The sequence below is a fragment of the Acromyrmex echinatior genome, chromosome 13, assembly GCF_024713525.1.
Source record: "Acromyrmex echinatior isolate Ae372 chromosome 13, ASM2471352v2, whole genome shotgun sequence".
Taxonomy (NCBI): Eukaryota; Metazoa; Arthropoda; class Insecta; order Hymenoptera; family Formicidae; genus Acromyrmex; species Acromyrmex echinatior.
This window is the reverse complement of record NC_141864.1, coordinates 6,939,772-6,955,781: the sequence shown is the minus strand read 5'-3', so window position 1 is coordinate 6,955,781 and position 16,010 is coordinate 6,939,772. Positions and strand designations below refer to the sequence as shown.

The 16,010-nt window shown below is 26.2% G+C and overlaps 4 protein-coding genes and 1 pseudogene across 10 annotated transcripts in view; 4 read left to right on the top strand and 1 right to left on the bottom strand.

The window, feature by feature from the left end:
* The window catches only part of LOC105150915 (agrin), a 717,341-nt gene that overhangs the window by 220,263 nt on the left and 481,068 nt on the right, over positions 1–16,010 (bottom strand). The gene's annotated exons all lie outside the window — the stretch shown is intronic.
* LOC147907588 (putative gustatory receptor 28b) lies at positions 742–4,552 on the top strand. 2 transcript variants are annotated; one of them, XM_087412362.1, is made up of 4 exons: positions 742–854; positions 1,623–1,821; positions 2,254–2,340; positions 2,618–4,552. In XM_087412362.1, the coding sequence occupies exons 1-4, from the start codon at positions 742–744 to the stop codon at positions 2,717–2,719; spliced, it is 501 nt and encodes a 166-aa protein (XP_087268488.1). In that variant the 3' UTR covers positions 2,720–4,552. The 2 variants fall into 2 exon arrangements, with proteins under 2 accessions (XP_087268488.1, XP_087268487.1); XM_087412361.1 differs by having other exon boundaries at positions 742–1,821; positions 2,618–4,185.
* Positions 4,706–6,272, top strand: LOC147907587 (uncharacterized; annotated as a pseudogene).
* LOC147907586 (uncharacterized) lies at positions 6,149–10,904 on the top strand. The gene is made up of 3 exons (XM_087412366.1): positions 6,149–8,783; positions 9,263–9,349; positions 9,427–10,904. The coding sequence occupies exons 1-3, from the start codon at positions 7,737–7,739 to the stop codon at positions 9,532–9,534; spliced, it is 1,242 nt and encodes a 413-aa protein (XP_087268492.1). The 5' UTR covers positions 6,149–7,736; the 3' UTR covers positions 9,535–10,904.
* LOC105150911 (uncharacterized) lies at positions 11,589–15,197 on the top strand. Its single transcript, XM_011064300.2, has 3 exons — positions 11,589–14,333; positions 14,426–14,512; positions 14,579–15,197. Exons 1-3 carry the CDS (start codon positions 13,275–13,277, stop codon positions 14,684–14,686), a joined length of 1,254 nt encoding a protein of 417 aa, XP_011062602.2. The 5' UTR covers positions 11,589–13,274; the 3' UTR covers positions 14,687–15,197.

Sequence of the window (16,010 nt, the reverse complement as noted above, 5' to 3'; positions counted from 1 at the left end):
ATATAAATTTATACGAATATATTTTAGCAGTATAATAGATATTAATTTTTTGTTTTATTAATGTTATATATTAATGGTAATATTACAATAATACACATGATAAATTCAATCACGTTGGTATCATATATATGTTATAACATTATGTGTATAAAACGCAACAATGATTTAGTTGTTTTATTAAATCATGTTACCTTTTATCAAGAATATTAAAAATATTTCTCAAATACTAATTATATAGAGCGAATAAACTATTATTTATTATTAATTCATTTATGTTTGCTCTTCTTTTCCTTTTATTTTATATATAATTTTATATATTTCTATTGTAATTTTGTATTTATCTATGTATGAATCCAATTAAGAACCAAGAAATATCTTGATAATATTCACTTTATACATCATTTAGATGTGCAAGATTGTGGATTACATGACACATTTAATTATACATCATTTCATGCGTGTTCCAGAGATAAGCAAAATGCCATGGTTACTTCATAACTAACAAATTACTGGAGTCTCTATTTCGCTATACGATGCAATAATTATTTGTAGTTTTAAAATTAAACTCGCCAAGTGTAGTTAGACTGCGAGAAGTTTATGACAGTTTACGCATTCTCCGTAGAGACGAACAATTATATTTGGAAGAGAATTTCTTGTAAACACGTTGCTATTAAAGTGCATTGATAACATAATTCATATCTCTTTGGCTATAGTATAATTTAAATTATTGTATTCTTATATATGTATACTTCAGCGAACATGTTCAATTTATTATTGAAGTTCCAAGCATTTATAAGTAAAAAAAAAGGGAAAATATGGCAACTGTTCTGCGCCACGGATTTTGAATCGCTAATGTATCCTTGCTTCACTTTTTGCCGCATTCTGGGAATATTTCCATACAAGATCAATGCTTCAACCATTAAGTCTTGCAAACTATACTACATTCTATCAACCATCATTTTCTGCACTTTTTGCATTGATGAAATAATAAGTATCTATGATGTCAATATTTCTAAAAATATTGCATTTAGAAGTGTACCTAGGATACTTCAACTTAATTGCTTCCACATTTTCGGCGGTTTCATAGTAACTGGCACGTTCATTTTGAGTGGACCACGAATGCGCTTACTTCAAACAATATTGAATCTCTCTTTAAGATTGCCCCCGGAAACATATAAGAATATATCTAAATTAATCCATGCTAAAGACATTTTTGGTTTCTTCTTCTTAGTCACACAAGCGTTGATATATTATCCCAATATGCAGGATAGCGTCTTCCGCCTGGTTGTCATAGTATACATAATCCTGCTAGTGTTCCAAATGGATATGCTATACATGAATTGTGTTTGTGTTTTAAAAGCTTGTTTCAAGCAAATCAATGATAATCTAATGAATCTTCGAAGATTCGTAGTGCACCGTGAGCCATATTTTTTTAGAGAAATCTATCAGAAACATCCATTCTTATTGATGGAACTTAAAGCTCTGGAAAAGCAACATCTGACGATTAGCGGCACAGTACAGATGCTGACAACGATCTTCAGTTTGCAACTCCTTTGCACGATAATTTTGACTTTTATTCAAATTACTTTCTACCTATATTTTTACTTAATTCGAATACAAAGAGGCGACTCTGTAAACCAAGGAGGCAATCTGGAAAGTCAGGTTTATTATAAAACCTTCATTATAGGTATAACATATTACATTATAAAAACAACAATGTTAGTATGGGCTTGTGAAACCAGTAAGAATCAAGCCATGGAAATCGGTGTTACTGTTCGCAACATGTTTAACAGCATCAGCAATAAGGAAATAAAATACGAAGTAAATTTTTTAACAGATATAAATTTATGTACTTTGCTAATTATATTTCGTGTATACTAATGTAATTCTTAATCCTCAGTACCCACATCTCCAAAAAGTATCTATCCATCTTCCTGTCTACCCACATCTGGGTATTTGTAACCCAGCGTTTTCTTTTGGTTGTATCTCAGATTGTAGTGCATCAATTTTAACTAATTATTTTTTAATCTATCGTTTGAAAATTGAAAAAAAAAGAATTTTTGAGTTAGAAAGTCTAAAATGTCGTAGCAAAGATATTTTGCAATAATTAAAAAGATCGAAAAAAAACGTGTAAATTATGAAAATTGGGGGAGAGGAGTTACGCTAACATTTGTGAGTACTGAGGGTTAATATATTATGAGATGTACAATTTCTTTAAAACCTATTCGACAATTTTTTGATATAATGTTGCAGTTGCAGTTATTTTCTTTGCAATTAATGCATCGTGAAAATATATTCTCTGCAAAGGGATTTATTGTGGACGCCACGCTTCTCACTGCGGTGAGTAAATATATTATTATATATATATATATATATATATATATATATATTAGGTGTTGGAATTAATTCGTAGCGTTTTTAATGAAAGAATGTTATTTATTTCACATGAGCATTAAAAAATACATTAATGAAAGTACTTCCCATCACTTGTAAAACGCTACGAATTAATTCCAACACCTAATATATATATATATATATATATATATATATATATATTACTTGCTTTCGTTTAACAAATGCAGATATATTTAACTTTTTCCATAATCTTATTTATTAGATGATGGGGAGCATTACTATGTATCTATTAATTTTAATACAATTCCTGTTAATATCGAATTCTTGCGATGAGAAGACTGTAATCAATTTTATACATATTTAATTCAGATAAAAGTAATTAAATATTAAGCATATATTTTAAATATTAAATACAATACTTATTTTTATTTTTATCATTGTAAGTAGAATATCATTGAAAGTCGCTTTTGTATGCTTATATAAAGATATCTTGTACAAATATATGTATAGTAGTGAACAGAAAAAATATGTGACTTATTTTATCTATATATAATTATCTATATATAATTATTATCCACATTGTTCAATAATATAATAAATTTTTATGATACGATACGGTATTGTATTGGAAAGTAAATATTTTATATATTTACTTAAAAAAATATTTACAAGTTGATATACCCAACGAATATTTTTGAAGATATTAATTTTTGACTCTGTGATGGACAAATTGATTGATAGTATGCAAAATAGATGTAACGCTGTAATCAAAGCTCGCGGTAGCTCGACTAAATATTAATAATGTATTTTAATTTTATAATTGCTTTTTTATTGATTTAAGTTTTTGTATAGACGTAAACAAGAAAAAATAAAATTACTAAAATATGATTTTCGAAAATACTAATTTTATAAATTTTTTATATTTTATATCTTTCACGATTAAATCGTCTTATAGACTATGTATTTTTAAGTAACATATTAAAAAACAGCATCAATATCTTTAAGAAAAAATAAAATGTAAAAAAATTAAAATTGCGCATTTTTTGCTTCTTTAGTACTATATAAAGGGAATCGCGTTCGTTTCTCGTGCTGTGCGTTCACTTGGCGCGAGATACTATCGTATCTCTTAATTTCGAGAATTTTATATATGGCTGTAATTATACAAATGGCCAGTATGAGTCTGGCCACGGTTGTGAATGCAATTACTAATGCATGCAACTAATCAAAACTTTACTACAAATAATTGTATTTCATTGCAATTACAAATATCGATCTCTGCTGAGATTTTCTTCAATTTAATAACCTATAAAGGTTATAAAGCGCGTTTAATAATAAATAATAAATAACAGTACAATAATCTTTGTTGCATATTTGTAAATATATTTAAAAGTTTAATAATTTAATATAATTTTCGAAAATAGTTTACGAAGATTTTTAGAAATATTTGTATGTACTTTAAATCTTATTTATCAACAATAAATATAATGAAATGTTGTTAAGGCATAATGCATTGTCGCATTGATAGTTCAAGCTATTTGTAATTCCATTAATTTCTTCGAAGCATAATGAATTAACCATGTAGGATAATTTGTTGTTTAGAGACTATAATATTGAATATATATTTATTAAGAATTTTATCAGATAAATACATCAATTAATTAAGATATTACCATCGTTTTTGCAAAGTTGATTCTCTTATAATAGTGTATTTATTATACATGTCTTTCCTAATGGCATCAGTGTTTCTCAAAACGTACATAAAATCATTTAACAATATTTGTACAAAATTTACGCGCACACAGGCATACGTACAAAGTATAATTTAATATATTTTAATAAAAATGTATTAATTTAAATAATATTAATATATTTAATGCATTTTAAAAACAGGAGGAATATTTGTAATTTATAATCAATCTGTATAAAATTCGGAAAATTAATAATAACATTATGTAGAAATAGAAAATAGCAATTTTAATCTTTTTACATCCCGATTACATTTGTATATGTACAATGTACATATGTATATATTGTTTGTCTGTAAAACCAAAAAGATTAAATCTCGAAGAGTTATGATATAGAAAGATTGAACATTCCATTTGTAAAATAAATTTTGAATGAGCGTAAAATGATTTGTTAATGGATCTTTGAAAAAATCAACTGATCTATATCTATGTAATTTATATCTCTTGCTTCATTTACGTCCCAATTACATATTATTCCTTTATGTTTTCCAATAATGATAAATATTTATTAAAGAGCACCATGGTTACTTGACAACTAACAGAAATTCTTTGAAAATTTGTATCATTTGATGTAAAAACTTCTTACAGTCTTAAATTAAAATTCAGTATGAGTAGATCGAAGTGAAGAGTATCCATATCAGTGCACATATTCATTGTAAAAAAGACAAATTCCAAAAATATTTAAGAATAAAGATCTCGCAATCACATTCTACTTGACGACAAAGTGCATAAAATGATGATATAAAATGATTAATAATTCTTAGATTATTCTTTCGTGACATCCTACTACTATCATGTTCACTTCGTCGTGAAAATTACAAAGATGAGTCAATGATAAAATGTGGAAAAGATGGCAACTGTTCCACGCTACGGACTTTGAATCATTGATGTATCCTTCCTTCACATTTTGCTACATTCTTGGAATATTTCCATATAAAATCAACTCTTCGATCTTCGAGACTTCTACACCACGTTATATTTTTTCAACTATCGTCATTTGTGTGTGCATCGTTTCTTTATTGTACTGTTTATATATTCTCTATATATTTGATATTTTTGGAAGTGGATACCAAATAATACCCAAAATGCTCAGTCATAGTTGCTTCTACATATTCAGTGGTTTTATAGCGATTGTCACGTATATTTTGAGCGAATGCGTTTGCTTCAAATTATAAAGGAGATTTCTTCAAAATTACCTCCGGAATCATATCAGAAGTTATCCAAATTAATTCACACCAAGGATTTCTTAGGTTCCTTCTTTCTTATTATTATTCAACTGCTTCCACTATATACAAGTATCCATATTATAATATCTGATTATAATACGATTATAATACAGATTTTTATATTATACGCTACCCAGATGATATTTCATATGGATATGTTGTATATGAATTGTGTTTGTATACTAAAGGCTTGTTTCAAAAGAATTAATGATAATCTGGGAAATATGCGGGAGCATACGATGGATGAGTACAAATGCTGAACATGGTTTTCAGTTTACAGCTTCTCACTACTATAATTATGACTTTTACCCAGATCACTTTCATGCTCTATTTTTATATATTATATTGGAAAATGAACATATCCATTTTTTATATAGACAATTATATTTATCGCATATTTTTGATAATATCCACAATATATTATTTTATAAATAGTATTGATAGTGTGGGCTTGTAAGACCGGCAAGGATCAGGCTCTGCAGATTGACACCACTGTTCATGACGTACTTAATAGTGTCGATAATAATGAAATCAAATAGGAGGTAATAAAAAATATAATTTAATTTATAAATTTTAATGATTATGTACCATATGATCTCTAATGTGATATTTATACATTACATATAATAAATTTATAATTACATTTTGCAATTTTGTTATTAATTAATTTACGATCTGATGTTGCAGTTGCAGTTGTTTTCTTTACAAATTATGCATTGCGATAATATGTTCTCCGCAAAGAGTCTTACTATGGACGCGACGCTTCTCACAGCGGTAAATTATTATTCATTTGTTTTTATGTATTAAAAGTTTTATTCATTTTAAAAAAATTTGGTTTTAGATAATGGGTAGCATCAGCACATATTTATTAATCTTGGTGCAATTTTTGAACATGACATATTATTGCGAGGAAAAAATTGCTATAAATTCTACACACATTCACTGAAATGAAAAAATGAGTAAATGTCTATTTTATTAGTACTTCTAAACAACACAGAAGTTGTGCACGCGCTTCAAGGCTCAATTTTCATATTTTGATGAAGTAAACGGCAAGATTCACAAAACATTAGCATTTGCAATGGATCACGATACACGATGATAACCCGCAAACTCTTTGGCATATTTTAGATAAATTTACAAAAAAATTTAATTTTTAGCATAATTAGATCTGTCATATATAATTTACTGTTTTTACTGCTCTTACATAAAATAAATCAATGTAAGTATTAATAAGTCTGTATAAATTAAAATATATAACATGTAGAAAATGTATAAAAATATAACAGATTATGTAAACAGTTCCTTGGAGGTATATTTGCTCTTTAAACTTTATTTATCAATAATAAATGAAATTGAAGCAATATTCGACACATGCATTATCGCAATAATAAATTCATGTCTCATCATCTGATCTCTTTATCGTTATTAAAATACAAAAATTAATCTTCTTAGATAAACTTGTGGCCATTCTACAATAGTCTGTAGACTATGACGTAAATATTAACTTTCATCAGTCGAGATAAAAATCTACTAATTCTAATTTAGATAAGGCGTTGCATCATAATAACTTGACATATTTTACAATATTATATTTGCTCATATGGCTTTTCTCAACAATACATACATACCAATGGGTTTCAAAATGTACGCATAATTTATATAATCGTACTCATATGTAAAATATTTATGCGTGCACGCACACACACATATAAAATTTAATTTACTATATTTTAATAAATACTCAAAATTTGTAATTCGTAATTAATCAGTAAATTAAGCTCAGAAATTAAATATTAATAATAACATTTTGAATAAGTAGAAAATAAATATTATAATATTTTTGCATCTTGAATTACATATTCGTGTATATGTAATGTGTGTGTGTGTGTGTGTGTGTGTGTGTGTGTGTGTGTGTGTGTGTGTGTATATATTGTTTGTGAAACTAAAAAGACTGAAACTCAAAGAATCATGATATGATCATCTCACTCGCGAAATAGAAAAATGTAGAATTTTTTAATGGTCTGTATTTATTAATGAATCCTTGAAAGAGTCACTATACAGTCTACATCTATTGCTTCGTGTATATATAATTCACAGGAATTACATATTATTCGTTGTCCTATACTTCAATGATGTCGATCGAAGGGTGTCATGGTTACTTTACAACTATAAACAAGTAACTCTTTGAATTCCATTTGATGCGAAAAAAATTTCTTGTAGTTTAAAATTTCAATTCAGTGTGAGTAGATCGACAGTGAAAAGTTCTATCAGTATACATATTTGTTGTAAGGAAACAAATTAAAGACATAACAACAAGAATAAAGCTATCGCAATTACGTTCCACTTATTGATAAAGTGCATTTATAAAATAATTAATAATTTTAAGCTGTTCTTTCATGAATTATTAATTATGTTCAGTTCATCGTCAAAATTGCAAAGATGGGCTAATGGCAAAATGCAGAAAAAATGGAAGCTATTTCACGCTACGGATTTTGAATCATTGATGTATCCTTCCTTCACATATTGCTACATGCTTGGAATGTTTCCGTATAAGATTAATGCATTGGTCTTTGAGATTTCCACACCACATTATATCCTTTCAACCATTATTATCGGTGTTTGCGTCATTTCCTTATTGTACATTCTCTATCTCATCAACTTTTCTATGAAGTACCCAGATATAAGTATACCCACAAAACTTAACTGTAATAGCTTCTACATACTCAGTAGTTTTATAGTAGTTGTTACGTACATTTTAAGCGGTCCGCGAATGCATTTGCTTCAAACCATAAAAGACATTTCATCAAAATTGCCTTCGGAATTATATCAGAAGCTATCTAAATTAATTCACGCTAAGGATCTCTTAGGATCCTTGTTTTTACTTCTTCAAATGCTGATATATTGCAAGATAAATATGCATTTTATAATCAAAATTTACATAATATATATTAATCTGTTGACATTTCATATGGATATGTTGTATATGAATTGTGTTTGTATACTAAAGGCTTGTTTCAAGAGAATCAATGATAATTTGGAAAACATGCGAGAGTATACGATGGTATATCATCCCGACAAAATGTGCTACAAACAAAGAAATCCATTATTGCTGATCGAATTAAGGGCATTGAAAAAACAACACCTGATGATTAGTAACACAGTGCAAATGCTGAACATAATTTTCAGTTTACAGCTCCTCGCTACTGTAATTTTAACTTTTACCCGGATAACTTTCAATCTCTACTATCAAATATTGTATTGGCAAGGAGGCATAATCGTAATTAATTTAGAAGATCATATTTATAATACGTTCTTGATAATGAATATAATGTACTATTTTATAAAAATAATGTTGATAATATGGGCCTGTGAGACCGGCAAGAATCAAGCTCTGCAGATTGGCACCACTGTTCATGACATGCTTAACAATATCGACGATAATGAAATAAAAAACGAGGTAATAAAAAATGTAATTTAATTTATACATATATATATATATATATATATATATATATATATATACATACATACATCCACGGAGAGAATTTTTTCTTAAAGTTTACCATATATATATACGTACACCCACGGAGAGAATTTTTTTCTTAAAGTTTACCCCCCGCCCCCTCCTGCAAATATGAAAATCGTGAGACAATAATGTATTTCGAAGAATTTTAATGTAAATCTCTTTCATTCATTAATAAAATAAAAAACAAAGTATAAAATAAATTTAATTAATTTTACTGAAGTGCCTGGTAAAAATCTTTAAAATATTGTATTGTACCACAACTATTATATTTTTAGGATAAATTTTAAAAGAAAATTTTCTCTACGTACCTTATGATATCTAATATTTTACATTTAATGTATAAAATAATATGAATTTATAATTGTATTTTCTGATTTTGTTATTAATTAATTTACGATCTAATGTTGCAGTTGCAGTTGTTTTCCTTGCAACTTCTTCATCGCGATAATACATTCTCCGCAAAGAGTCTTATTATGGATGCGACGCTTCTCACTGCGGTAAATTATCATTCATTATATTTCATTTGTTTTTACATTTACAAAGTGATTTATTCATCTTTTTAATTTTATTTTAGATAGTGGGTAGTATCAGCACGTATTTATTAATTTTAATACAATTTTTAAAAATGAAATATTATTGCGATGATGAAATTGCCAGAAATATTACACAAATAATTCACTGAAATGAAAAGGTAGTGTAATCAAATGAGTAAATATCTATTTTAACAATAGAAAATGATATTTTTTATTAGAATGTTTTAATAAAATACACACGTATATATATGTATATGTATACATGTGTATGTAGAAATCTTAATTTATATTTATTTATTGATATTTACAATATATCGATTGAACTTTGATGTAAGTACAACAAAAAGAGATTAAAACGAGTCTAATTATATTAAAAATGAAAATTTTTTTATTAATGTATGTATAATGTTTTACATGATACATTTAAACAATATTAAATTGCAATTATATTTTATACTACTTAAGTATTAAGATCTAATTGCAACTTAACATGTTTTATTTATCATCAATGTTTTAAATGTATCACGTAAAACATTCAGATGTATTTACAAAAAAATTTTATTTTTAGTATAATTAGGTCATATAACAATTTACACTTTTGTTGCTCTTACATTAAAGTAAAACAAATCAATATAAATATCAATAAGTCAGTATTAAGATTTCTAGCGCAAAAATAAAAAAAAATCTAACGGCCTGTTAAATAGTTACTTAGAGATATTTGTTGTCTGCCATCCATTTATCAACAAAAAATTTAAAGCAATTAATTTAATTTATATATTATTACAATAATGAAATTCGTGTGGTAAAATCCGATCTCTGCTATTCTTAAAATACGAAAATTGATCTTGTTCTATTTATGTTATTTGTAGAACATGACGTAAATGTTAACAATTTCATCTGTCAAGATAGAAAGTCGACTAATTCTAATCTAGATAGTAGTGTTGCATTTGCATTATAGCTTGATTCATTTTACGATATTACATTTGTTATTCACGCCCTTCGCGATAATATTAGTTGTTTCGCAATATATACACAGCATAATTTAATGGTATTCTTGTACTTACATTGTTAGAAATGTTTTTAATTTTATTAACTTTTAAATTACACAATTTGAATTTAATTTCATGACATTACATTATAAATTTAATGTATTTATAATTAAAAAGTATATATATATATATATTATTTGTATACATGTACATAAAATTTTATGCATGTTTTCATATTGATTGCTTTGATTCTATTCAAATAAAGCGTGAGACGTTAAGTTGATCGATTATTTGTACAGTACGTTTATGAAAAATCACATCAAAAGTAATGTTTCAATTCAATATTATTTTTATACATACTATATTAATTTTATTTATATAATTGCTAATTATTATATAATAATAATTTATAGTATTATATAATTGTTTGTTTATTATATATTAGTGTAATAATAAATTAAAATTTATTTTCATGTTTAACTTTTGTATATTTAAAATATTTATAAAAAAAAAAAATATATCTGAAGAAAATCTATCTAGGAACAAAAATAACACATTGTTATTTTTGTGCCAATTCAAAGATCGATTAATTGGAAAGTCAGAAAAAAGAAACACGCAAGAAAATGAGCAATAACGACTAATTTACAAAAATAAAAATTAAAGTCGAAGAAGTAAAAAATTAATTTAATACAAAAAAAATTTGTTCATGGAAAATGATAAAAAATAACAAGAAATAAAACAAAAAAAAGAAGAAAAATTGATTCTTTTCTAATAAAAACGAGATTGTTTTTTCTTCTTGTGTATTTTATTCCAATAATTCGCTCTAAAAAAATGAATGCAGTGCATGGAATGCCCATATATGCTTATCTTTCTTTTCTTATATATATTCCAAAAGTGTACTACTTGTGTAATACTTTGTAAATACTTTGTAAATATGACTGTAAATTTTTAAGTGTATATTTAAATAGCATGCACGTATGCCCTCTCATCCATTTGCTTTATTTAGATAAATGATTACTTGTTATTATAAGTTTATAGATTGGTAAAACAGTTTGATTGTAAAGTAGTAATAAACTACTTTCTATTCCTTAAATACTTTCTTAAAAGTTATTTTAAAATGTGTTATATTTAAATAAACAATCGTTCTTAGTCATTATTATAACATAGGAGTAGGACTGTAATAGCAAGTAATAACAAGCAACAAAGTAGTTTCTAGTTCAGTATAGTTTCTGAAAGAAAACATGTTTAACTATTTTAAAAAATCATTCTTTGAATTGTTCTTATTAATACTAAATGATAAATAGAGAAGTGATAATCTATTTTCTAAAATTAAAAAAAGTGTAGTAATTTAGATGAGAAACTTTTAGCAGTAAAATCGTTACTTTCATCTCTGGCTTCCTCTATTTTATTTCGTAACTGGTTTTTATATGCTCAATAATTTTATTCCATACAAATTGAAAACAAAGAAATTTTTATTAAAAAATACTTTAACTGAAACGAATAGCAGAATTAATAATAGTTATGATATTTTTAATCTTGCAATTAACTTATATTCTAACTTCATATGTTGCAATTGCAGTCGTTTTCCTTTTAAATAATACACTCCAAAAGATGCATTCTCCACAAAGAATTTCATTGTGGATATTATTCTTCTCACTACGGTAAGTGAACTATTTGTTTCTCAATTAATTCAATATGTATTGTTTATTTTCATAATTCTAATTTTAGATAGTGGATAACGTAATTATATGTATATCTACTAATCTTAATACAATTCATAATTGTCATGAATTTTTGCAATGAAGAGTTAATAAATAATGTTGCACAAATATATTACGAAAAAGAGATATGTTAATTAATAAAAAAAAACATATTATTAAATAGTCAAGATACTCTCTTTTTTTCTCAACGTATGAGAATATGTGTATGTATGTATGTATGTATGTATGTATGTATGTATGTATGTATGTATGTATGTATGTATATATATATATATATATATATACATATATACATATACATATACATGCAAATTTTTATATCATGCATATACAATATTCAATTACAAAAATAGATCCTTCTATTCTCCCTCTTTCTTTTTCTCTCTCTCGTTTATGTATAACTTTGAGGTATAATAATATTTGTGAAAATTATCAACTTTGAGTAATCTACCTATTATTTCATTACAAAATTAAAACATAATAATGTTAATAATGTTAATAATGTTAATAATGTTAATAAGATAATATAATTTCGAATATGTATTTCTAATATGTAAGAAAATATTAAATTAATGTTTCAAATTTCTTTTCAAAATATAATGCATCAATCTGCAATGACTTAATGTTTAATATTATAACAAAAATAAATATGGAAAGATATTAAGCTTTTATTTTTCATCGATACTATATCGATACTATATCAATAATTAATAAAAATATATCTGGATATATTGCTTTTTAATTTGTCTATAGCATTAGAATACATCTTTTCTTCATATTATTAATATTTAATATTTTATTAATTATTTAATTAGTGCAAGAAAATAAGTCATATAAACTATAATACATGTTTTGTAATATTAAGCAAAAATTGCTATATTTTTAACTCATAATGCACAAAGGTAATTAATCATCACCGATCGAAGAACACCATGGTTACTTTCTACTAACAAACGATGTTAGTATTTCAAGGCAGTAACAACTCGTAGTTATTAATTGAAATGCTCTGAGTGTAGATCCAAAAAAAGTCTATGTTAGTTTATGTATTTATTAGAATATATATTTAGAAAGAAACTCTCTGTCACAATATAATATACTAATATTATAATATAAAAATTAATTTTGTGCAGCATAGCATATAATGTAGGTGCTGTATACTTATTATATATCCTGCCAATAATGCTCAATTTATCAACAAAATTCCAAGGGTGTATCAAGTGTAAAAAGTGGAAAAAATGGCAATTGTTTCATGCTACGAATTTTCAATCATTGATGTATCCCTGCTTCACCTTCTGCAATATTCTTGGAATATTTCCATACAAAATCAACGGTTCAACTTTCGAAACTTCTAAACAGCGTTACGTATTACCAACTGTCGTCCTCTGTATTCTCTGCATTTATGAGTTAGAAGTGCTTTATGAGATTGACATTGCTAGAACGATCAAATTCAGAGGAATACCTAAGACACTTGAGCGTAACTGTTTTTATATACTCGGTAATTTTATCGCGGTTATTACATACATTTTAAGTGGTCGTCGAATGCACTTGCTCCAGACTATAATGAATATCTCCTCAAAATTGCCTACCAATTCATATCAAAAGCTATCTAGATTGATTCATACTAAGGATATCTTCGGTTTCATCTATTTAATCGGACTAACGATGTTCTATTGTTATACGTTGGATTCCAATAATTGGCACAAAGCGTTTGTACCGTATCTTAATCTGATAGTGTTTCAGATGGATATGCTATATATGAATTGTGTTTGTGTATTAAAAGCTTGTTTCAAAAGAATTGACGATAATCTGATAAATCTGCAAAAGCATGCGATAAAGGATAAGCCATCTCTCCTGAAGCAAATCTATTACGAACGTAGAAATCCATTTCTGTTAATGGAACTCAATGTTTTGAAGAAACAGCATCTGGTGATCAGCGATACAGTGCAAATGTTAAACGTGATTTTTTGTCTGCAACTCCTTGCTACTACAGTTATGACATCTGCCGAACTCACTTTCTATCTGTATTTTTATATAGTGCATTGGAAAAGTGGCACGTTAACGAATCATCTGGACAACGAGATTTATGATATATATTTGTTAGTGATTATGACATATTACTCTATAAAAATAGGGTTGATAGTATGGGCCTGTGAAACTGGTAAAAATCAGGCCATGAAAATTGGCACCACCGTTCACGATCTATTTAATAATATTTCGAATGCGCAAATAAAAAACGAGGTAATTTTAAAAAAAAGTATCTTTAACTAAAAGAAATCTTGCAGAGTTAATAATGGTAATTCTGTATTTAACTTTAATCTCACGTGTTACAGTTGCATCTATTTTCCTTGCAAATAATGCATCGCGGAAATGCATTTTCCGCGAAGGGTTTCGTTATGGATGCTACTCTTCTCACTGCAGTAAGTGAGCGATTATTTGCTTCTTAATTCAATACGTATTGTTTATTTTCATAATTTTGATTTTAGATAGTGGGTAACGTAACTACGTATGTACTAATTTTATTACAATTCTTGCTTACCACGCCAATTTGTAACGGAGGGCTAGCAAGTAATAACACAGAAATAATTTTCTAAGAAAGATATTAATTAATAGTAAAAAATATATTATTAAATAGCAAAAATACTCTTTTTTTTAGTATTATAAAAATACGTGCACAAATATATATATGTATGGACAAATCCTTATAACAGTATTCAATTAATGTATGTATTTATATTTCCTTTTGTTTAATTATACTTTGAATAAATACATTTGTAAAAGATATTATTTTGAGCTTATTAAATATTCTAACTAAAAAAAATATTAATGTTTATTATCAATAAGCTAATACAATTTTGAAATTACTTTTAATGTATAAGAAAACATTTAATTATATAATAATATTTCAGATTTTTCTCTTCAAAATATCTACACTGAGAGAAAATGAAATAGTTCTGGCAACTATAAATTTGACAACTTTTGCAATTGAAGTAACTACTTTTATAAAGTAAAAGAAACTGAAGTAGTGCTGAATGTTATAAAAATATAGTCATAGTATTAAATTGTATGAACTATTAATTGATAATAAAATAGTGATTCAACTACAGTTACTTGAGTAGTTACTCGCACTTCATGCAAATAGATATAATACTTACATTTTTCTAATTTAGACAAAACTTTTTTTTTTTAATAAAATATTTTATAGCATATAATTAATTAATCATTGTTGAGGTAACTTTAAGAAATACATTAAAAATCTTTTCTCTAAAGTCGCTCGGCACGAACAGTACACGGCATTGTTATCAGAGGGACGTATCAGAGTTCAGTTTCTCCCTAGAAAAAAACCATTCAGCTTATAATAAAATGCGCAGCGTTGGTTTCAAACTTGGAAGACAAAAATAAATAAGAAATGCATATACAAATTTGTAACTATGTATTATAAAACTTTAATAAAAATAATAAATAAGTGAACTAAGAAAATATAGTAATATTGATCATTTGTAATTAATTATGCAGTTAATGTTGCTATATTTTCTTAGTTCACTTAATCTAGTATCTCATTAGAATTTAATAATATGTATATTGAGGCGCTATTTCTACAAATTTAGTTATCATATGACTTGTATCTCTGAGTGCATGCATCGTTTTGCAATAACTCAAGGTTTAATATATAAAAATATAAATAAAAAGAAATTAAGCAGTATTTTATCGATATCATATAGACAATGATTAGTGGAAATATAGCCATGAACAATTTAAAATAAAATTTCAATAGTATTCTAAACAAAATCGTTTATATAAAAACATTACTTAAATACAAAAGAAGCAACATTTTCGATCAAATATTAATACATATAAAATTCAATGTAGACTGTATGTGTGACGTTATACGTGATATATGTAATTCTCAAGAATTTT

Bases quoted from the DNA above. Each gene is read 5' to 3' on its own strand.
- LOC147907586 (XM_087412366.1), top strand. From the start codon at position 7,737: ATGTTCAGTTCATCGTCAAAATTGCAAAGATGGGCTAATGGCAAAATG. The intron at 8,784-9,262 runs GTAATAAAAAAT...CTAATGTTGCAG, and splicing joins ATAATGAAATAAAAAACGAG to TTGCAGTTGTTTTCCTTGCA. The intron at 9,350-9,426 runs GTAAATTATCAT...ATTTTATTTTAG, and splicing joins ATGCGACGCTTCTCACTGCG to ATAGTGGGTAGTATCAGCAC.
- LOC147907588 (XM_087412361.1), top strand. From the start codon at position 742: ATGTATACTTCAGCGAACATGTTCAATTTATTATTGAAGTTCCAAGCA. The intron at 1,822-2,253 runs GTAAATTTTTTA...ATAATGTTGCAG, and splicing joins ATAAGGAAATAAAATACGAA to TTGCAGTTATTTTCTTTGCA. The intron at 2,341-2,617 runs GTGAGTAAATAT...CTTATTTATTAG, and splicing joins ACGCCACGCTTCTCACTGCG to ATGATGGGGAGCATTACTAT.
- LOC105150911 (XM_011064300.2), top strand. From the start codon at position 13,275: ATGCTCAATTTATCAACAAAATTCCAAGGGTGTATCAAGTGTAAAAAG. The intron at 14,334-14,425 runs GTAATTTTAAAA...CACGTGTTACAG, and splicing joins ATGCGCAAATAAAAAACGAG to TTGCATCTATTTTCCTTGCA. The intron at 14,513-14,578 runs GTAAGTGAGCGA...TTTTGATTTTAG, and splicing joins ATGCTACTCTTCTCACTGCA to ATAGTGGGTAACGTAACTAC.